At 41.6% G+C, this 24623-nt stretch overlaps 1 protein-coding gene across 1 annotated transcript in view; it reads right to left on the bottom strand.

The window, feature by feature from the left end:
• The window catches only part of LIMCH1 (LIM and calponin homology domains 1), a 205945-nt gene that overhangs the window by 95942 nt on the left and 85380 nt on the right, over positions 1-24623 (bottom strand). Inside the window, exon 3 of the mRNA XM_063136424.1 lies at positions 20208-20277. Coding sequence (XP_062992494.1) covers positions 20208-20277 — 70 coding nt within the window. The remainder of the gene's footprint in view (positions 1-20207; positions 20278-24623) is intronic.

Below are 24623 nucleotides of genomic sequence, written 5' to 3'. Positions count from 1 at the left end.
GAATTCTCTTCTCCATTGTAATACTACAGTTGTAAAGTCCCCCAAAGAAATAGACATTTCAACATGAAAATGAACACATGAAATACTTAAAAGCAAACTGTGTCGCCAGCTGGCAAGTCTTACAAGGCCTCTTGTAAACATGGGGTTGCTATTAATGTGACTATATCCATCCATTTTTCTTCCTTGTCTTGTGCTTTCTTCCCCCCTGTCAAATTAATCAATGTTGTCTTTCATTTAAAGCCAATAACTTGGAACCATTGGCCAAGACCAGTGTCTTCCCCATCAAGATGAACAAACATTGACATGAGAAGGGTGACCATGCCAGACACCCACCAAACCAGACGGCAGGCACAGCTGACCTTCAAGAGTATCCGTTGAAGCTGGACCTCAAGAGCAGCAAGTCCTGCCCATGAGGGTCAAAGGCCTGGCAATAACCATCACGCCTGTCCCAAATCTGTATTTGGGACAAAAGGCAAGCAACAAAACAGCTACAGCTGCCAAAAGAAATTCATTCCTGCTCAAGTTCATGACCTCTTAAAGGGAAGAGCAGCAAATTCCTTTCCTCTTTTAAAATTAAACATCTACTTCTTACGTGCCAAAGGATATGTTTCTGTAATCGCTAATAATCTCGGTTTGACTAAACAAAACAAAAATTGTGCTGCTGTGGGATACCCACAATTTAAATGTTTTCCATTCACGGCTTTGCAGTTTTCTGAGCCACCGTTATATAAAACAAAAGTCTTTCAAATAAAAACTTCAGGGCCTCGTTCAACAACATTTTAAAAAATTACATTAGGCAGAAATGTAGACGTGTTAAAACCTAAATAAGTTGTTTAAATTTTGAATTTAACTCATTCATTCTTAAATTTGTTTAATATTGATTTATGTTTTTTTAATAAACCTGTTATATTGATATATAATTGTATGTTCTATCTCATAATGCAGGGAAGACTGCAATCTTGAAAGACTGCTAAGAAATACATTAATAAAATAAAATGAAACCGACTACTATCCAAAGATAGTTCAAAGTGTTTCATAGCAAAGAAACTAGATTTTGGTCAGTGCTCATTAATATGTTAGCTATGCTGCATTTTGTACAAATATAAAGAATGGACAGAAACCAAACTACCACGTATACAAACACTGTGTTTTGCTTTCAGACCCAGTTACTTGTGCCCATAGGGGAAGGCCTACTTTTGAACTTAGATCCATTAAACCAAATGGGGCACAATTTTCCACTATAAATTGGAAGCACAGGGGCCTGATACAGATTGAGATCACAGTGGCGAGGGAATGGTTTAAGCCCCCTATCTCCTGCACTAGGGTACCAATCAGGATCAGGTCCCATGCACATACATTAGAGTAAAAATAATAAAAAAAGACTAGAGTAACAGACTGTTCAGTCAGATCTTCAATGAGCCCCTCTGTGCTCAAATCATGGCAAAGGCAAAACTCTTTCACACTCTGGAATCCCAGGGACACAGACACACACACACCATAAACTGCTTCAGTGAGTTACTCTTGGGATCCTGATAAATAACATTTAGAGAACAATCCTATGGCCCCTAGACAAAGTCGGGGAGGATGGGCAATAGGATAGTTCAGGTTCCTGGACCTGAGGTCGAAGACAGTGCTCTAACCTTGGAGCCAGGAATCCAAACTCCCCACCCACTTCGCTTCCTCCTCGCAGCTGGTGCAGAGAGAATTGTGTGGGCTGCCTCTCCGAGGTCACAAAGACAACCTCACAGAGGAGGATAAGGGGGGCAGTGTGTGGGGAGGAGACTATGGAGACCGATTTACACCACATCCCCAGGCCTCCCCAGCCTCTTTCCATTCCTCTCCACTGAGCCCGTCAGAAGGCCAAAAAAGCCCATCTAACCAAAAGGCAGAGCAAGAGGAGCATGGAGATGAAGATGCTTCTACCTTCTACCTTCTACCTCTCTCCTCCTGCTCTGCATCGGATGACCATACTATAAGCTTCTGAGTTCAAAGGTTTATGGCCATCCCCATGGGATTGTGCCCTTAGTTAGTTGATTTTATTTTTAAAAGCAACTGGTTCTTTCTGAAATTTTCTGTGCATTTTTCTTTAATAATTATACTGGATTTGGTTCTTTGCCTAGTCTGAAGGGCGGTCTGGACTACTTGACAAACATGCTGACTCCTTTTTAAGAAATTTAAAAGAAGCTCTTGAAAAGAAGCCTGTCTTTCTCCATATATAACAGCCAAAAGCCTGGATTCCCACGTGTTCTGGTTTAGAGTTAGTAAGTATTAAATATTAAATAAGAGTTATTAACACGTGGCTGGTGGCCATCCTACCTCTGAGGAATATAAACAAAGGGTGTCTTGCAGCCTATCTTACGTCACAGGGTTAGAGGTGCAGACATACCAGTTTGTCACATCAGGATATAGCAATAGGAGTTCTACTGAACTCTTCTCACAATGTATTCTGCTATTGGAAGAAATCCCCCCCCTCCACACACACACAAATCATTCCCAAATATGTCCCAATATGTTTGGTTAAGCCTTTAATCTATTTGCAGTTTTAAATTCTACAAAACAAATTCTTCCTATCCATCTTTTAAAACCACCAGTCTGGCATGATATGTAAAAAACACAATAGAATGGTAATTTATGAGTTATCAAGATTTTTAAAATATTTTTTTGTACTGCAGATTTGCTTACACAAACCTTTTCCTGCAGAACAAAGAGAACAAGTTTCTGCTATCACCCCTTATTTTTGTTTTTGCCTTTTCAAGGAAAACATTCCTAGGCATTATGATCTTCTCCTGAGAAGCCTCAGCTAAATAGTTCCTAAAAGCCATGTCAAAATCCAGTCGTTGCAAAAGCTTTGTTAGGTCTTCAAGCCAGTTTGTAAGTCTAAAGCAAGAATTAAATAATACGTGAACTGCTCAAGAGATTGTGTAATGGCATTCATGAAAAATTAAGTGCTTAATTTGTGATTAGATAAAAACTATGGACAAAAGAGCATTTGAGGCCAACCGGAACAAAATCACCAATTCAATCCGATGCTAGCTTGCTGGCAGGAGAGAGCAGAAAACACACGCAACAGTGACCAAGAAGGTGGCAAGAGCTGCACCCACTACTAGATGAAACACACTTGGGTTTAAATCACAACATTACCAAGATATTACAATGAACGAATATTGATCAGAGACAAGATAATAGTTGAAACTGTATTTTTGGGAAATAGTTCGTATCTGTTTGGATCTCACAGGATGTACTTCAATAAAATCAGAGCAAAATTAAAAACAAAACAAACTAATACATAACTTGACATATCACTCAGTGCTAGCATATTACCAGCAGAAGGCAAAGTAGGCAAGAAGGGTCAGGTGGAAACACCATCAAAACATTACGGCCTGGAGTCCCATCAAAACATTTCACCCCACGTTCATTGCTAAACTGAAAGATGATCTACGCATTTGGAATAAGCAAGGTTGTCGGCATTGTTCCACTTACAGGTGGGTTGGGGGGGAAACGGAACTGCATATTTAAATGCTCCCCAATGCAAAATAAATAAATAAAATAATCCCCCCACTTAGGTTCTAGCCTAACCTCTCCTGTCTTTCTAGACTTCTATGCACTAGAGCGCACCACAGGGTTATTCTGAATATGTTGCTGGATAGCCTTTGGGCTAGTGGATACTCTATGCACATCATCATGGAGAGACTGCCTAAGGAGAGCTATCAGGGCTGGAAAGCGGGAGACACGATTCCAGGCATAATCCAGAAGGGCAAGCAGGTACACAGTCTATTGGGCTGTACTTCAATAGACGGTCCGTCAGGCAGCGGTGGGCAACTTAAGACCCTCCAGATTTTTTAGCTATGCTGGCTAGGGCTGATGGGAGTTGTAGTCCAAAACATCTGGAGTGCCACAAGTTGCCCATCCTTGCTTTAGGGTGAAGCAAGGTAAGCAGACAGGTAGCCAATGAGAGCAGTAACTTAAGCAGCAATTCAGTTGTTGCTTGGGGATTTTATTTGGTCCACATTTTTCAGCAAACCAACCTAATTCACAATGCCTGGTCAAATATGTGGATTGGAACAGTTGAGACCTCTGGATTGTGCACTTCTCTACATTTTGCTGTGCAGTTCTCAGCTCAAGAAATCCATGCAAAATTTGTATTTTAGGGGTAAATGAATACAAAAATCACATTTTAGGGAAATATATTTGATTTTCAAGTGCTACTTAAGCAAAAAACAAACAAACATTCAGACTAATGCAGAAATGAAACAGAATGGACGTATGATTGGAACACATGCAAAACTGACACAGGCTGCAAAGAGACTGATCCATCCATCCCTAGGTTGTGACTGTGAAAGCAAGCTGCTCAGCCTGGAAACCAAGACAGTTCCTGAAGGTTTAATAGAACAAGCTGAAAGGCCACTGGTCCCACCTGTCACCTGACAAGTTGCTGAGTCAGCAAGTGGTCAGCCTGAGCAGGTCACATGACAGGCTGTGGAATCTTTTGGTCAGCTGCATCAGTGAAGCTCAAGAGCAGCTGATCACAGGATTAAGGCATTAACAACTCTTTCTTCTGGCACACCATTATGATGGAGCAGAGATGATGGACACAGAGTTTGGCTGCCAGTAGCCCTCACTGAAGATCAGCACATCTTGCACAAGTGCTTCATGCCACAGATTTTGCTGCTAGCACATGAACAGTCTCCACACTTCAATGGGATATTCCTCGGAGCCACTGACATGTGCTTTAAAACTCTCCATGCATTGTCAACGATCCACGGGCTAGACATTTGCAGCCGAGAAAGAATGCTTATGGTGGTGTCCCAGGCCAAGCATAATGTACACACTGGCTCTTAAGATCACTTAGAGAAGCAGCAAAAATATATAACCCATTTAATCACTGGCAACCTAAGAACAAAGGCAGAACTTGGGACATTTCAAGCTGTGCATTTCACAATACTGTTGATGCTTCAGCAACAGCAGCTACCATCAGATGTTTTTCTTCATTAAGCTCTCCCTGTGACGCTTCAGGAGGCCTGACTGCCAAAATGATCAGGGTAAATCAGTGTGAGTTGTTTTGCCTTCAACTACGTGTTTATCACTTGCCCTGCTCAGCTCTTTCTTATATTCTGTTTACCCAAACCAAAAGCCCTTATTATCTAAACAAAATTCTCCAATATTTGAATTGTTTAAGCCAGTCAAATCTGCATAATAACAGCTGGGATACAAAAAAGAAACATGAATGTGCAGGAGAGAACTACACATACCCCGGCTGTTGCCACTGTCAAAGAGATCAGCTGTTTTGTAAACTGAAAAGTGACTTAGATCTTCCACAGTGGGAACTGCTGTAATGAAAATAGCAAGCAAAGTGCTGCATGTGTGGGCATGGATTTCTTTCTCTCATGCAAATATGTCTTTTTGTTAGATCTTGGACTATACATTTAGGACACAATCCTATGCATATTTAGACAGGAAAAAAATCCTACAACTCCCTGATGGCTGGGAAATGCTGGGAGTTGCAGGACTTTTTTTTGTCTAAACATGCATAGGATTGCGCCCTTAACAAATGAATACAAGCAAATCCCAGTGTTTTTGTTTCAATCCTATGGAAATGGCAATACATATATACACATATACACACTATAAAGAAAGACTAGGAAGATGATACCAAATGGCCAGAAGGTGTATCATCCTGATTAACCAAAAAAAGTACTCCCCCAAGCACTACACTGTAATCCAGTAGTGTGTCTACATAGTTACTATACTCATTGTTGCTCGCTTCAATATGTGAGCATTAATTTCTGACTAGTGTTCCCCATGTCTCATACACATGGCAATTATTCATCCTTGTCCACAGCCCATCAGATATTGGGTGTCTGAGCCCATTTACTTTCCCCAGATGACACAACATACAGATTAGCAATCCATTTTTTGTATTAATTTTGTTGTGTTTATATTGTATCCGATAAGATGGGTAACTTTGTCTGAAGCACATGAGTAACTTTGTATTCCCTTAAGCATCATGTTCAGTAGCTACTCTTCAATTAGCGCTGGTGACTGTGATCATGCCAATGGGTGTGAGAAGAGGAAGAGGATTGGTGTATGGATTCTGGTGTTTGTTTGTTTGTTGCATTTTTATATCATCCTTCAGTTGAAAAGGATCCCAGAGCAGCTTACATTCAATCAATAAACACAAGACAGACCTTGCCTGCAGGTTTATAATCCGAAGCAGGGGTGGGAACCTCTTTCAGCCTCAGGGCAAAATTAAATTTCAGAGAAGCCTTGGGGGCCACATTCCAGTGGCAGTCAAAGCCAAAGGCGAAAAGGGCAGGGCCAAAACACCAAAAAATATTAACATGGTTTAGCTTAAAGCTCTCACTGCCTTAGCAGAGGCATTTCAACCTTTTAGAATGGGGTGGGGTGGGGAATACAAAAGCTGGAAAACCACCAAATGATCACTAGTCAGAGGCCATGGCTAGACCAGCCCTATGTCCCGGGAACATCCCTGTGTAGGGGATCCCGGGAGCAGGCAGGGACAATCCCTCCATTTGCCTGGGATAATCCTTAGGTCTAGCTAAGGCCAGAGAAAGGGATATGGCCAGGAAAAGCTGGGGAACCCAGAGGGCCAGACTGGGACACTGTGGGGAGGGGCAGATTTGGCCCTCAGTCCTAAAGTTCCTCATTCCTAAAGAGGCACAATCACAAAGACAAACCCTCACTGTGAGTTTTCCCCCTCTCTAATTTCTATAGGGAAGCAGCACTAGTACAATTACCACTGGGGAAGGTAATAGGCAAGCCAGGCTATGCACTTCACATTTTATCATTTTTTATGGTATCTCTTCCACCTGAATTAGCAATGCAGTTCAGAAGGAGAAGGTGGAGGGACAGTTGAGGAGACTTACAAATGATAAATGTGGATAAGCAATACAACTTCTAGTTACTTTTCTTTGTCTTAGTTTCCCTTCCTTTTTAATTCATCTTTCATACATACACATATGTTATCTTCCCACAGAAATCATGTATTTGTTGGCACATACAAAACTTGGATGAAAATAACATTAACAGCTAATATTCAAATCTTATTAAAAGGTACACACATTCACAGCCTGTGCAAAAATAAAAACAATCCCTGCTCTCTTTTTTAGGAGGGCGGGGGAATTAAACCTACAGGAAATTCCGGCATTTCTACTCCATGTAACTTTCCAAGGTTATTTTCTGTGCTCTTATCCATTAACAAAAACTTCTGGGACAGAGAAGAAAATTTGCTTCAAGGAATTATTCTGACAAGGTTCCTTTTCTGTTCAAAACAGCTGCTTTCAGATGACTCAATGATTCCCCCCTTCTCTCATTTGTTTCTATAAGCTCAGTCCTAAGCAACAGAGTGAAAGACACTGGCCACAATCCAGCACTAGTTGAGTTAAATCAATGGGATTTAAGTATGCATAACCATACGTTAGACTGAAAGCATTTTATTTTCTCAACGCAGGGCTGTATACTCAGAGCAGTGTGTGCGCCAGGCTTAACATGATCTCTGTGTTAAGAAAACCCAGATTTTACCACTATATGCAAATTGGGCGTATACATCTACTTATTTTGCGCTTATTCTACTTCCAGGGTTTTGTTGCTGTTGTTTTGAATCCACTATCATTGTTTGGCAAAGGCTGAGGTGGGAGGGGAGGAGGTGAATGGAAAGAGAAAGGGGCTCAGAGCAGACATAGTAAGCAAAAGGGTCTACTAAACAAGTCTTTTCTGCTGTTGCTTATTCATAAAGGGCTAAAAACAGAGTGGGGAGAATGCCATTGCAGCCAGTGCAGTCAGCGGCTCCCTGGAAACTACAGTTAACAAACCTGGAGCCAGCCTTGGGAACATGCTCTCCTGTCCCAAAGGAATTTCTCCTTCCTGGAGCAAATTTCTCCTTTCTTAAAATCCACGTCAAACTACTATCTCAGAACCTACGTTATGGAACCCTTGTTAGCCTTAACCATGGTTCACATCATGGTTGGCAAACTGCTTAACTATGGTTAAAGGGCTGGGAAATTACTCCAGCATTGTGGGGAGGAAGTGCTCGTTCCCAAGATTGGTTTCCTTCAGGTTTGGTGAGCCAAGAGCCAGCAATATGTCTGCACCAGCCGAATCCTTATGGAAAGTTCCAACAGCGATGCTATCATGGCCTAGACAATAACATACCCGAAAGAATAAGATACTACTAGGAAGGAATTCTCCAGACAACACCATTTCAGACAAAGGCATGAAAGAAACTGAAGAAAGTGGGTAGGTGATAAGAGAAATTATGTTCCTTTATCTTTCTAAAGCATTTACCTTGAGGCGATAAATTATTGTCAAAGGGTTAAGTAAGTTAGATTCACAAACAAAGTCACATTGGTATATCATGTCATCTTTGATGATTAAACGTCAATTTGAATGGCAGTGGCAGGAAAATATAGACCATTTCATTTTTACTACTCAGCTGGGTTTCCCTTCCCCCATAGAGTTCACAGGTAGCTTGTTTGTTTCTTTATGGTGTGACAAGAAATGGACCAAGGTGGACCAACATTTGGATGTAATGGTGAATGAATGAATGAATGAATGAATGAATGAGGAGGAGGAGGAGGAGGAGGAGGAGGAGGAGGAGAAGAAGGAGAAGAAGAAGAAGAAGAAGAAGAAGAAGAAGAAGAAGAAGAAGAAGAAGAAGAAGAAGAAGAAGAAGAAGAAGAAGAAGAAGAAGAAGAAGACTTTGTTCTTTGTTCAGCACTTATTTGCTATGCTAGAATGGCAGGAAATCAGGTCCACCTTGCTAGAGAGCAGATCCACCCAAAGAGCAAGTTTGTTTTATTGTATACTGGAGGTACAGCTATTGTTACACACCACACTTGCGTAAATCATACAAAACTGCTGAATTTTTCAGTGGTGCTGAATGCATTTCCATCAACCCTACTTAAGTTTTTATTTTAAGTTTGCAGAAGGGGGTAACCAAGTTTTATAGAGCAAGTACTCAGCTCAATAAACCTGCCTTCCCCCCCTCCCAAATTTACTGAATTAAAGTGTATTTTCCCTCCTTTAACTGCCATTTCCTTAAGTTTCTCCTTGTTCACAGAGGCAAAAGCATGTGCTAACTCTTGCAGGTGCTTTAGTCGTCTGAGATAAGATTTCAAAAGAAAAAAGATCTCACAATTAGGTAAGGTTTCGTTTCCAACCAAACAAGAATAGTTTTGCTGTTTCCATACAAAATGTATGAGTATGAATACAACTTATGGCTCAACTTAGGAACAGGGGAAAAGATTCTGCTTATAAGATTGCTTCGTCTCTCCAAGAGCCATAATTCAAGTAGTAATGGGAGGAAAAAATGAATGGAAAATAAATCTGTGAGATGAGGCCTAAAAAACTGGGTTAAAAAATGACGGTCACACATATAAAATAGAAGTCATTTGGGAAGGAGATGTACATTAACCTCTTCTCTTCCATTATTCTTCTGAAAAGTTGTAGTACAAACATAGCTGTTTGAACCGTTGTTCTAGCATCTGAAGAGCCAAGATACAATTCACAGTTCCAGACCACAGATTTCATTTCAAGATGAATTTTTTTTAGAGGTTAAACCTTGGGTCAACCATAGGAAATAACTGGTTAGCAGTGACAGAGTCTACACCACAGAATCCGCAGTCAATTGTTGCAATGCCCTGGTAGAAATGTTTAACATTCCATCTTTTGTCTTCACCCACATAAATGCTCAAGGGCTATGAATGCCAAGAACTACAGAAACATAAGACTCAAACTAGACATTACACAGAATTGCACAATTCTTTCCTCTGTGGTTTTTAATCCAAAGCAACCTGGGCAAGTGCAAGTCAGAGGGTAGTTGGAGAGAAGCTGTTTAACTCTTTCCAGGTCAATATTAGCTTTCCCCACCCACTCCGTGTATCCTAACCACATGGATAACGATATTGACTAAGGCCATGGCTAGACGAGGGGGTTGGAGGGCGACGATGTTGCGATTCTTTGATCATGAGATTGTCGCCCTTGTCTACATGTGGTGCGTGACATCGCGGCCGCCATTTTTGTTTTTGTTTTTTAAAGGACAAGGAGTACTCGAGTGCTCATCTGAAAACCGTAAAAAAAAAAAAAAACCTCGTCTCCCCACCCCACCCCCAATGGGCACAGAGCTCCTGAGGATGACGCCCTTTAGACCTCCAATATTTCCTGAGGAGCTCTGTACCCAGCTCTCAGCTCCTTGCAGTTACTCGCTAGGAGCTGGGGCAACATGCAATTTCCAGCCACACGTTCCGTGGTCTCGGGATCATACTAAGACTGTGGGAAAACGATGATTAAAGGGTAGGGCGATATCCTGGGCCAAGGGAGGGATCATCCCTCCCTGCTCCGGGGATGCTCTGTGCATCATGTGGATGCACCAGGATATCGCTCCATCTAGCTATGCCCTAAAAGAAAAGAACCACGGCAGGCCACCTGTGAACTTTGAGCTTTAAATAAGGAAAACTCATATCATGAAGAATATGAGAATAAAGTCTTACTAGGTAATATACAAGCATGAGAAGAAATAGGTTTCCTTGAAGTTAAACTTATGCTAAAGGAGTTAAAAGAACTACAAATATAATTGAGGAAATGATACCCTTTAGACCTCCAATATTTCAATATTTGTAACTTAGACGTGCTCAGTAAGCTATTGAGGAAATATGGTCCACTTAGAGAGAGCACTAAGTTTGAAATATTGATTTGTAATGGACAAATTAAGAAAACCTTAAGTCAAATATGTAATTTAACTGGAGATCTAGGGGCGTTACTAGACGAGGCTGTAGCGCGCGTTACCTTCCGCAGTCGTGTCGAGGCTTCCAGATGACATTCACCAGGATCTGTCGTTATCCTGCAGTGAAGCCTCTTTCTCCCGACTTTAAAAAAGTGAGTTCTAGTGCACCTTTTCCTGGCGGCCCGTGCTAATTCGGAGTACGTGTGGGAGGATGTGAGGTCACTGCGGTCCGCACTGGTCAGGAAAAGGTGTGCTAAGGGGAGTGGCCAGCGGCTTCGGTCAAGCCGCCTCCGCCATTTGCGCCCAGCCCGCCAGCTGGGGCAGCGCGGCAGAGCGGCTTTTTTTTTTATTTCCACAGTGACAATTTGCGCAGGACTGGAGGACCGGAAAAGTGGCTGGTGCGCTGCTGGGGCATGTGCGCCTGTTTTTTCTACTGCAACCTCTGCGTGGGTCAGTTTTCGGAAAGCCGGGCATCCCACAGTCCGCCTTCATGGGGAGTTGGTGACTCCTCGCGGTGGGCGTACCAGGCTGGCAGAGGGCAGAGCTGTTTGTGGGCTGCTGCCATGGCTACGGCCAGATGTGGGTTGGCTCCTTGGGATGGGGCAGAGGGCACAGAGGCGGTCATCGGCGCTGACACCTCAGAGGCATGATGGGAGATGTAGGCACAGAGTGCCCATGCAGACGATTGACCTCAGGTCATATTACACCCGCAACGACCCCCATCAGGAAGTGACCGCATCAATGTTGACCCTCAACAGCACCAGCAGCACTTCAGCTGGCACTGGCACCGCCGCCGGGGCCGGCGGCGGCATCGCTGACGGCTGCGCAAGTTTGCGGTCTTTCAGACTCGCGCAAACCGTGCGCTGAGCAAAAAAAAAAAGCCGCGGTAATCAGGCCGGTGTGGCTGCGCAACTGTGCTCGCGGCGGCAGCAGCACAACCGGCGCAAACTTCCGCCACAAATCAAAGGCAGGTGTGGATGATGAGGCGTCACGGCTGAACGGGAAAAGCCGCTTTCACCGCTCCTCAACGACGGAACACCCGGTAGGTCTAGCAAAGCCCTAGATCTACCAAGAAACTCATATAAACAAAAATGGGAATTGGACATTAAGACTGAATTACCATGCAAGGTTTGGAACTGGATTTGGAGAAATGTACCACAACAAACATTACATGTGTATTTTAAGGAAAACCTTTAGACATTAGTTTTTCATTGGTATTTGACTCCAGCCCGACTCAGCAGGATTTATTCAAGAGTAAATTATAATTGCCATTGTTATAGCCATTCTAAAGCAGACATATAGCATAATTTTGGTCCTGTCCCAAAACTTGAACGTCTGTTTTAAATGAAATTGAAAAGATAACAGGACATACATTACCTTTAGATCCATTAGTGATACTATTGAGCTATGCCCAAAACATAATGCTAACAGAAGGTACAGAAATGATGCATTATATATTAATAGCTGCATGAATAGCTGTTAGTTTTAAGTAGGGGGAAATTAACACACACTCCTTGGATAACTGGTTAAACTGGGCATGGGATAAAGTGTATACAGTTAAACTGACAAATAATCAAAGTATGAAAAGGAAGAATACAGTAAAATCTTTTTTATGGAGGAATTTGGTTTATTTATTATGCTCTGGAGTGAGAGTTCAAGATAAAATACAGCCATATACTCTTCTGGGAATATTGTAAAACAATTTTATAAATTTATTGTTTATGGTACAAGCAATTCCTTTGTTATTATAACATCACACAGTTTGAGCACAATCTTATGGATTGTGGTCCCGATAGACTTGGGGCCTTCCGAGACGAGGCCTTAGCGCGCCTTCAGACGCGGTTTCCCTGCTGTGCGTCCAGATGACGCACAGGGGAATCCGGCGGCAGGCCGCAGTGAGGCCTCGTCTAATGCGCCATAAGCAAAGTCGCTTATGGCGCGCCTTTTCCCCAGCTCCGGCCTCAGGCCGGGGCTGGGGGAAGTCTAGCTACTTCCGTGGCTTTTTGCGGCTACTCGCTTACTCGCAAGTAGCCACGAAAAGCCACGGACCTGGCACAGCGCTCATACGAGCGCTGTGCCCATCGGCCCGGGGGGGGGAAGAGAGGGGCAGGAAGGATGGCGGGGGGGTGGCAAGGGGGGAGGGTGGGTGACAGAGAGAGCGCCGCGCGCCTCCGCCCGAGGAAGCAGGTGAGCGGCGCTTGCCCGGGCAATGCCGCCCCATGCCAGGCCTTGCCCGGGCAAGCGCCACTCGCCTGCTTGCTCAGGCGGCAGCGCGCGGCGCTCTCTCACCCGCCTTCCCCCCTTGCCATCCCCCCTTGCCATCCTTCCCCCCCCGGTTTAAAAAAAACCCTTACCTTACCGGAGTCTTCGGGCCGCACGCGGCCCCTTTAAACTAAAAAAAAAAAAATGCCGGACGCTGCAGGGCTTGTGTCGTCCCTGCGCGTCCAGTGTGTGGAACCCTGGGCGAGGCGCGCTAACGTTAGCGCGCCTTGGCCCCACCTCCCTGCTGGGATAAGCCAGCAGGTCTAGCAAGGCCCAAAGAGTCCAAGATCAGACTCATCTATCTATCGTATACTCTGCCAATAAGTGTCAGGCAGGGAGGAGGAAACAACAGAGGCAATTTCATCTCCTGTTCCTCCTCATCCTCAAAAAACAGCAAACAACAACGCCAGCTTGATGCGCCTCTTTGCCTGTCTAGCTCATCTATCAGCAATGGATGGGGACAGGTGATGGAGAAGCAATGGGATCCTGCAGATCCAAGCCTCCCCCTTCCCCACCCCCTCACCAGCGTGCCACGTTTCCTCCGTGCCTGAGGTCTTCCAAGATCACTGTTGTGACCTCAGAAGAGCAGCCACCACGGTGCTTTCCATGACGGCTATGAGGAGCTGGAGAAACAATCCGATCTTGGATTACCCCTTCCACGATTTTGGGAGAGTCTAGTGTATGGCCTTCTGGGGAGGAATCCAACATATCTTATGGTTCCCACAGGATTGCCATTAATTTAAAAAGGTAAGCTTCAGGTCTTATTATGTTTATTTTGTTTTGACTTTACTTTTCAATATGGAACAATTATGAAAGAAAAAAGGAAGAAGGGGAAAAATCATTACTTTTCAAAATTGTTTCGAAGTATATAACTGTGTTTAGCAGGAAAGAAGGTCAGACAGCAACACTAACAATAATGGAAGAAATTGTGAAGTGAAAATGTAAACCGTTACCATGAAAAAGTATGAAGAAATATACTTTGAGGATTTTTTAAAGTTGCAGAAAAGCCAAATAAATTGATATTCATTAGCAAAACAATGGATGTTCCAAATGTGACTAAACCACATCTGCTTTATTCCAGCATGATATTCTTTTAAAAACAAAAATAAAGTCCTGGTAATTTGCCAGTGTCTACACCCATACAAATTCTTCACATTTTTAGTTTTATCTTTGTTATGTAAATCTGTTCTATTATGAAAGATAAATACATCTCTCAGTCTTTTTCATATAAAAAACCCACTTATTTAAGAATGGGTTTTAACCAATTTACTGCATTTATTTAACATTTGACACACACACATACACACACACACACAGAGAGAGAGAGAGAGAGAGAGAGAGTCTGCAAGTATCTTTGACTCACTGTGTAAAGCCCAAAGCCATACAGAAATTCTATACAGCAGCTCAGATATTAGAACAAGCCTCCAATAGATACGCATTTTTCACTCCTACAACAAGGCTTTGATCAAGTTCCTGTATATTGTTGTGCCAAAATAAGCTTCCTAAGAACATAACCTAATAAGCGTTTAGTTTTCCTGGAAACTGTTCTTTATTATCCATTATGCTATAGTTCTCTTTCTTTTAGGGTTGCAGTCATTTACAAAACAGTATAGTATTTTACGGAGAACTTTCTTCCCAATTTCTATACAGAAAATATTTCAAAGGCATTTCTGCAAGCCAATGTTGTGGCATACAGGACTTTCTTCATTAGAGCTGAAACCAAGAGCCAAGGAGTGGCATGAGTGCAGCTATAGTTCAGCCACATGGTTTCGCCTTTGCCATTTCCTACTATTATTTCTGACTCCTTTTTCACACACCCTCTGAAGTAAATGTCTGAATTCCCTTAAGGATAGTGTACGGAACTAAAGTAATGCTACAAACGCCACTCAACCCAGTCAAACAAAAGATAAGCTTGAAACAAGTGATTCTTTTTCTCACAAAATGACACTATTTAGAGACAGGAAGGAAACTTGAGGGAAAAGGGAAAGCCTTCCTATAGAAATGCCGTCTTGTGACTTCAAAGCATCAACATTTGCCCTGAGAGCAATATCTGAAGGCACATATCACATCTATAATGCTAGGTTTGAAAAATGAAATGTCTACTAAAATTCAACACCTAATGTGTTCTCTCAATACTGTAACCCAGGGGCAGGCAGAAGGTAGGTTGGCATCTACTGGTAGATCTCTGGATCATTTTAAGGAGATTGGCAAGGATATCTGACTCCTGATTCTTTAACAATGGCAACAAAATTACTCCCACCTCATCCACCAAATTATACTGCTGAAATGAAGAAAGCTTGGAATGACCACGAGTGGAGTTTTGTGTAGAAGAACTGTAAACTCAATTCAATTCTGCTACTCAAAACAAATTCCTGGGCTCAAAATTCTTTAATTCTGAGTATGTGTCTTTTGCACCCTGGAGCTGCTCTTCCTCTTCAGCATTGCAAATTGCTTGTTCACCTGTCTGCTGCTCTGGCCCTGACAAAGTTGGTGGTGAGAAAGAGAAGCAACAGATGCCACTGAACCTGTTCACATGAGCAAAATAAGCCACCATGCACTGCTTCAATTTAAATAAGCCACTATGGTTTATTTAAATGGAAGCACGTGTTGGGCGTAATTTCCATAATCATTGCCCCAGCAAGTCTTGTTGTGTCATCCAAATTCAGGTAGCATGGCCTGTTGTAGTGAAATAAACTCTCCCATAACACATGGGCTGTTACAGGGTTATTGGAGGTGGTTTCCTCCTTCCCTCCTATAAGCCATGCCACCTGGGCATGGATGACATAACAAGCCACACAGGGATGGTGATTTTGGAAGTTATTCCCGGCATCCACCCAGCACTTTTTTCAGAAATTTGCTCACATTTCAGAGCATAAAAAATTGCACAAAATTCCCAGAAAATTCATGAACTGGCCCAACCCACTGCAGCAAGAACCGATACAACGTCCGGGGGACTGAGCCTAGGAAAACACATTGAATTTGTCCAATATTTTCTGTTAACACAAGTTAAATACTGATACTTCCAGATAATAAGAATTAGGTAGGCTGGACCCACCCTTTAAAATTACAAAGTAGGCTGGGTCTAAATTCTAACCTTGAACCAAATAAATATTTTCTAGTAGATTCTTGGGTGAGTCTTTGGGGCTAGGGGAGCTTGCTGCTGTAGGGAAAACCAAACGGGATTCAGTTGGGAGAAGCCTCCACATATACCTATGCACATTAACATAGAATGGCATTAAGAGCAATGAAGGATATATGGAAAATAAGATGCATAAATAGAGATATCTCTGCAGAATTCCATTTGTTTTTAGTATCATTCATTCTTTGCATCACATCCTTTTTGGTGATCCACCAACGGCAGGGGGATTAGCCCTTCTGAAGATCTTGAAACTCCTGATTACATAAAGCATTTTGCAGATGTATGCATTTAATACTCTTGTAATAATTTCACCATGTGCTCTATAAACATTTCCCACTATTCAAAACTGCTGTTTCTTGAATGCTTTTTACCTTAGCTCTGCACATGAAAGAAATCCCAAATTATGTATCAGTCCCACCTCTATGCTGCATTGAATCTCTTTTAATTGTTTAATATTTATTCATAACAGTGCATGATCAAGGAGAAGTGGCCAAGTATTGACGCTGGACTTTGTTTACTGGCCACAGATTCATATTTTCTCAAGTACATTTACAGAGGCCTTCCAAAGTAGACCTCCAGATTTGGGCAGAACTAATCTCCAGAGTTTAGAAAATCAACCCACCTTTGGGAGTGAAAAAATATTGACTTTCTAGGGGCAATTTCCATTCTGGCACAACACAGTGAGTCATGCATATTTCTTTCCAGTACATTCACCCTAGCGATTATATACTGCTACACCAAGCCAACTGCAGATTATATAATAAACAAGATCTTATGCTAGCTAAAGAAAGAAGTGTCCCACAGGTGCATCAGACACCTAAGCTTCAGAGGCACACCTCTTAGTACACAGTTTGTGTTACTTATTTTCTGGTTGCATTAAATAGTAGAGTTAGAGCAGAGAAAGGTATACGCTTACAATTATTTTCTCCCTTAATATTCTTAAGTAGTATACCAATAGGAGTTGAGAAGCTTGATTTCTTCTCCTCAGGAATATCAACAGGAGTGGTGAGTAGAGAATCCATCTCCAAACCTTGATATTCTCACCATCATGTTACTTAACATGACAGTGGCAGGCCTGTTATGTTAGAAATCAGGTCTGCTGCAAGGGATAACAATTTGAAGTAGAGGAAGAGAAGTGCTGAAACTTTCTCTCCACAACTGCTCATCCAACCACATTTCTCCAGCCGGGTTCCAAGTGGGAAAGTAAGGCCAGCCAGGAGATAAGTTAGGCAGTGGGCAGGGCAGGGTGGGGAACAGTTCTGAGGGCAAAAACAAGAAGTAGGAAAGAGGGTTCAAACATCATTTTCCTGTTATAAAACCTTCATTCTAAGACCCGAGACATGCCACTATTATGTCTAGTTAGGGACTTCCTTCCTTGGAACTTCTTCTATCTCACTCCATGTCCTCACAAAGACTTCTCACTGAACCTTCATGTCTCACAGCAATAACTCAACATTCTGTTCTATCAACCCACCAGCCCAGATGTTTCCCTATTTTTAATATATTATCTTGAAACTATACTCTTACTGGCTAGAGACCATCTAACTTTGAATCCTGTCACACCTAGTCCCCATTCCTCTACCTTCCTCACTTCCACCAGTCCTGTGAGGGAATGGGCCTGAGAGACTTCAGCTATAAAAGCTGTTACCAGCAGGATGGGGGATCATTTAGTGTTTGTGGTTGGGATTACATTTAGCTTTGATAAGATGTATTATTTTTGTTATAGTATTCCAATGATTTTTATTTAGTTATTTATTTGTAATTCTTTTTGTGCAAGACCTGAATCTTAGTGGACAATTTAACCTTACTGTATATTTATTATTAGTGATGTGGGTTTTCCAAACATTTTTGAATTGGGTTAAATTTTGTTTGGGAAAATTGTCTGCCCTGTATCACTGATATTTATTAATATGATGCATAATTTGTAAGACAATTTAAATCTTCTGATTGTTATGGTTAGTTACTTTTCTGAAACTGTTGCTGTATTTTATTATGTAAAAAAAGTGTGATGTTGTTATAAACAGCTTTGAGCATGGTTTTATCTTGGAAAAGCAGCATACAAATTCAAATAGGAAGTGGTGGTGGTGATTATATTCTCTAAGAAATAGTCTTGTTTCAGACAGAGCAAACTATTACAAAAATACACATTATTATTATTATTATTATTATTATTATTATTATTATTATTTACATTTACATTTATATACCGCCCCATAGCCGAAGCTCTCTGAGTGGTTTACAGAAGTTAAAAACAGTGTGTGTGTGTGTGTGTGTGTGTGTATATATATATATATATATATATATATATAATTTAAAACTATAAAAAGCATAACATACAAACATAACGTAAAACCCTGTTCAAGCATTCCCTCTCCATGCTTGGATTTGCCCCCCAATTCCTTAAAGCTGAGACTGACCTACCCAAACCAAGACAATAGTCTATGCTAATCTGAGTGCTAAGGCAGATTAGAACTTAGAATTTAGAACCAATTTGTAATAACTATGCACTAGGGATCAGGATGCATTCCCACACCTGCCCTTCACTGCCAAAGTGAAAAAAAGGGAGAAAAAGATCCTAGCTGTGGTGGCGTACAGAAAGTGCATTGTACCTAAGGATGTCCATCACTGGGAAATCCGGTTATGTTTTAGCTCAATCGAGTTCCATGGTGTGTATAACTCACTTTGCTTCTGTGAGCCAAGATGCAGGCTGTTCCCCAAATTCTGGAAAGTTTTTCGTGTGTTTTGGGGGGAAAGGTTCTTCAATGTTCACAATTTACATCCAAATTTCCACAAATTTTGCACATTTGGCTACTGTAATTTGTACTGTAATTTATGCAAATTGCTCAGAAATTTGCACAAATTGCAGAACCTCCCCCCCCCACACACACACAAATGTGCAAAATTCCCGGAACTGGCCCTGATCCCTGACCCAAGGAGCTAACAATCCAAAGTTTGACAGTAAGGAGAGGACAGTCAGAAAATAAGTATAGGGAGAAACTTTCAAAAGTTGAATATCATTAAATATAGTTACATGTCATTATTATTTTTTCTATTCCTATCTTCAAATTCTGAACAATTATCTGGACGTGGGGCAGAGGAACTGACAACCAGTTTGCTACAAGGCCATCTGTAATATGCTTTTTGTTAATAGGTTCAGCTATTAGGCAATATAGAAATGCAATAGAGAAAATTATTGATTACAGCATAGGCTCAGGGACCATTATTTTCCTGGATGTTGGCTCTTACTTTTAAGGATGAAGTGTTAGAGGAACAGAGCAGCTAACAAAATAATAGATTTACCTTACCTATTTTGTCTATAAGCCGGTCCTTTTATCTGGTTAATTTATTTACTATGCAACTGAGGTGACAGAATTTTTAAAAATTACAAATGGATCATTTTACTTTGGAAATAAATAAATACCAGAAATAATTCTGGAAGGTTAGGGCATGCCTTTTCACAGAAAGACACAAAAATTTGGAAAAGTCTGCCAAAAACTGGTGGTGGGAGGGCGGGGATTATTTCAGAGTCTCATCCAACACAATAAACAGAGAAATATTTAATATTCCAAAATGCTTCTGTTAAAATAGAGAAAACTAAGAATGGAATTAGAGTTGTTGCATTTCTCAGAGAGAGAGAAAAGCCTAAACATTGCTTATTCCACTTAGAGTTACTTTTAAATATGTTCAGTTGTATATAACTCTATAAAATAAAATAAACTTTAAAATTCACATAAATATAAAATAAATTTCAATATCTTCAGTTCCTTTATTTAACATTCAGATTTTAACATCTGCCCCCCCCCCCAGTTATCTTGTCCTATGATTTTTTTAAAATCTGTGTGATGAAAAAAGCTCAGGCCAATCTAAAATTGGCCAGGCGACAGCCCTAATTGGAATTTCTTCCAAGAGATACACTAACAGCAATGCGAATTTTTGTAGATGCTGCCCTGGTGTAATAAGACAGAGATACACTCACATTACCTTGTTGGAACAGATGTCAGGAGAACGGCCACCACAACACTGGGATGTAAACAAGACAATTAAAACATCTCAGTTACAGATACTCACCAGTCCTGCAATGGGAGTTGGCAGTCTGTTGATCTTTTTGACCAATCCAGGCTTTATGGAATTCAGCAACCTGTCACAAGAAAGGAGTGTGGCGTATCAGTCACCAGACTTGAATTGCAAATTGCTTTCTTTCGGTATGAGAGTACTGAATACAACATACCACGGCATTGAAAGCTCAAGGCTATTAACTTGGGACAAAAATGACATAATCCTGCAAACAAAACTATTGTCTAAGTTCAGATCAGTATCTTTAACCTTGTTGGGAGTTTCAAGTTGCAGTATGTCCTGAACTGGAGGCCCAAGTGTGCACAAATACCCAACTCTGGCCAAAGAAGGGAACTGCACTGAGACCAGCCAAGGTAACTTATTTATGCCAATAGGTCAGAATAGGTCATGGGTCATTCCCTGACCCTAAAAAGCCTTCTGACAAATGGAAACCATGAACAATAAGGAGCAGTCTATAGCAGCCTAACCCAACTTTATGCCCTCCAGATGTTTTGGATTTCAGTTCCCATCAGCCCAAAAAAACATGGCCAATGATCGGAAATGCTGATAGTCCAAAACATCTGGAATGCATCAGATTGGGGAAGGCTGGTCTATAGGTTACCTTCATCATACTGGAATGGTCTCCACACACCATAATGCGTAGTGCTGGGCCAGATGGTGGGGTGTAATTTCTCCTCACCACGCCGAAGTATCGCATGACAATTGATGCTGCTATCGTTTACACTGCCTACATGGAGAGAATCTTCCAGAGAGGCCATTTCTGGGTTCCTCCACATACCGAAGGCAATGTGTGGATGAGGCATATGATATTGTGAGAGGAGGACAACAAACATGAGAGGATGGGAATGTAAGAAATACAGTGAGGCCAGAAAATTGCCAAGGAATGTGGAGGCAAAAGAATGAGAATGATGAAAAACATAGGGTGTGTCTTTAAAGTTGGAGATAGACTGAAATGGCCATTGTTAGAAGGTTTCAAAGCTTTAGATCTCCAAGAGACAGAGAGAGACTGAACTGTGCGCTTAATATCCCTTTAGGCTAAATTCCCAAGATTAGAGTGAGGTTTAGCTTTGTCCAGCTCCTAATTGCAGATAAAGCCATTTCAAAACCCTGAGCCGGTGGTGAAACTGCTGGGTTTCTTCCACTCATTCAACCAGTTGAGAGTGGGATGGGGACAGCTGTCCAACCGGGGCACATATTGCTTTCCTCATCTTTTGAATATGAGTTCAACTCCTTTTTCAAAGCCAATGACAGGGAAAAGGGAAATACCAAGTAAAAATGAATTTTTTAAAGTAACAAGAGCCCTTGGCTCTGAAACTGTAAAATCAGTCATTTACTTTCCCTCCACCCCTCACCCTGAGTATGTGCTGACTCTGATCCAGCTGACCTCGACCGCCACATGACAAGGAGGGAGGAGTCCGTGTGTCCTGCTGTAGATCAGTCCACTGCCAACACCACAGGTGCTGTACGTAGACGTCCCACGGTAGAGCTAAATTTTGGACCCAAAGACACGTTATATGCTTTTTCTGTACTCCAAAAAACTGTGGCATACACACAGCATATGATTTGCTGTTATGCTTACATCCAAAATGCAGTTTGCAATATTCAGAATAGAATCAGCTTACTTGCTAAAGGTTTTTTGTACTTCTAAAATCATGGGATTGCCCCCAGATGTCTGATACCTCTCTCCTTGTGTTCGAGTGGTGCTGTTTTGGCTCTGTAAGATTCCATGATTACCTAGGAAGAATTATAGGCCAGTTCACAAGATCAGCAGCAGGCAGTGTGGCTTAAATAGGTGGCTTGTGGTTCATGCTGGCCACCATTGTGAATATTCAAGCCGCAGCGGGCAGGTGCTATATCATACAAACCTGGGTAGGGTGGCTTGTTACTGTGTTAACAAGCCACTCAAGAACCCAAGAACAGCTCATGGGTTCTGGGTGGCTTGTTACTCACAGTAACAAGCTACCCTGCCTGGGCTTGCATGACAGAACAACACACAATGTCTACCCAGCACAGCTTGAACATTCACAATAGTGGCTGGCATGTGCCACATGCCACCATGGCTTATTTAAGCCATGCTGCCGGCTGCTGATTGATTCTAGAGTAGAATCAAAGTAGAAAGCACAATAATTGAAATATAGGATTAAATTAATGAAACAATACTTTTATTTTGCAAGTAACATAGTCTGTTCAGTAACATGTAAACACATCACCCCTTTTAGTTCCAGACACATTATGACAATGACACCAAGTAATGCTTTACTAACTTTAGAATTTCAAGATCTAACTTAGGTCCTTCCACTCACTGTCTAGAACAGTCACAATGGAAAATACTGCCAAAAGGGGTACAGAAGAGCAGAATTTGTTTAGCTCTTTAAAGATGCATAATCTATAAAACTTGATTTTATAGATTATGTATTTTAATCTTATATCAATTTTGCTGTGTGGTTTTATCCTGGTTGCGCTTTTTATACTGTATTTCGTAATTGTGTTTTTAACCTGTTGGGTGTTTTATTGTGGTTTTAATTTTTGTGAACCGCCCAGAGAGCTTCGGCTATTGGGCGGTATAAAAATGTAATAAATAAATAAATAAATAAATTGCAGGATTTCCCCCTGCATTTCAGGCACAAATACAAAAAAGCGGGTCCTGGAGGTCTTAATGCAAATGCCAAATGTCAGAAGCTGCTTGAAATAAATCTTTAAAAAATGTTTGCATTGGCCTCATTGATGGTTAAATGAGAGTCGAAAGGGAAGAGAGAGGAAAGGCTCCAGGCTTACAGTGGGAGGAAATGAAAAATGTGGTTAGACTGCCACCATTCATGATTGGGGCAAATTCTTACGTGGAAGCGGGAAGAGGAGGGAGGCAAGAAAGAAAAATCCTTGCTATTTCAGCCTTCAGCAGCAAAATAGGCATGGCATTTTTTCTCCCACTTTGGCATATTACTTTCAAAGCAGACTGACTATTTTAAAAGACTTGTTTATTTCCCTGAAAGCAGTAAACTAGATCTTTAAGGATCTCATGAATGGTCTTTCAACATTTAATTGGAAACTTAATTGGGCCCTTATTCAGACACAAATGAAACAGACTTTACTACCTATAGAACATACAATAATGCAGCAAACATGCAGAGGAGAAACACCAGAACCTGAATAAACAAAAGGCTGGCAAATACAAGCTACTGGTAGGTAGTTCCTGTTCTGGAAGTAGGAGCTCCACTGGGCAGGAGTGTCAACGCTGAAAAGCCTGTGTGAGAGTCAGTGGTGCAGTGAGTAGGAACTTCGACTGCCAAGATCCAGGTTCAAACCCCCATTCATCCATAAAGTCTACTGAGTGATTGTTGAACTGGCTGTTGTTGTTGAACTTTGGGTTATTGTGTTGTCTGAATGCAGCACATTTTCCACAGGGTGGCTTGTTAACTAGGCTGACCATATGAAAAGGAGGACAGGGCTCCTGTATCTTTAACAGTTGTATTGAAAAGGGAATTTCAGCAGGTGTCATTTGTATATATGGAGAACTTGGTGAAATTTCCTCTTCATCACAACAGTTAAAGCTGCAGGAGCTGCACTGCAGCTATACTGTGACCAGATTTAAAAGAGGGCAGGATCCAGGCACAGAGCTCCTCAGGCACATTTAAACCATGGTTATGTAGCCACCATGGTTAGGAATGGTTCAAATGACATGCTATGTCATGGTTCACACGACATGTGAAACCATAATGTTTAGTTCAAAATGCTTAACCACCATGGCTGTCTTAATGTGTCGTCTGAACACAGTCATTGTCATTATTCTGGCTGAAACTCTGCATAGCTTTCACTTGACGTAAATCCTTCATGTGTTGCTTTGATCAGGGTTCCCATAACAAACTATAATATTCAGTTCTCCTTATATCTTGAATAACAAAAGCAAGTTACAACTCTGGCCTGATACAAATCAGCTTCCAGTTTCCCTGCCTGAATTTAGATCTCTGTCCTTAATGAGCCTCAAAGTCTCCCTCCAAGCTAGACACAAGCCAACTCTGTGAAGCCAATAATGGCTTGGCATTAGAATATGCAGCATTGTAAAGCTCAGGAAATTGCCAGTCTTTTGTCACTTTGTGGCACAGGTCACTCATATTCATCCTATGGCGACAAAATACCTGATTTAGGAGGGGAAGACAGTAAAATCTGTATGCACTAGCAAAGCAAAGTTAACTATCTGGCAAAAACAAGAACCTCCCTGGCTAAAAGCTGTGTGAATGTTTTTTTGCAGAACTATTGTTAATCTTATGCAGCAAGAAATTAACTTCTTAAATACCAGATGCACTTGACCCTGGATAAACTTAAATCCCTCATGAATGGCACAGAAAATCTCAAAAAGCTAACAGTATGTTGTACATAAAAGTTTCTTGCATCCAAGCCATTAGCATATCAAAT

Source organism: Elgaria multicarinata, chromosome 10, assembly GCF_023053635.1.
Source record: "Elgaria multicarinata webbii isolate HBS135686 ecotype San Diego chromosome 10, rElgMul1.1.pri, whole genome shotgun sequence".
In the NCBI taxonomy this organism is placed as follows: Eukaryota; Metazoa; Chordata; class Lepidosauria; order Squamata; family Anguidae; genus Elgaria; species Elgaria multicarinata.
The sequence above is the reverse complement of the archived record's forward strand: the minus strand, read 5'-3'. Positions and strand labels throughout refer to the sequence as shown.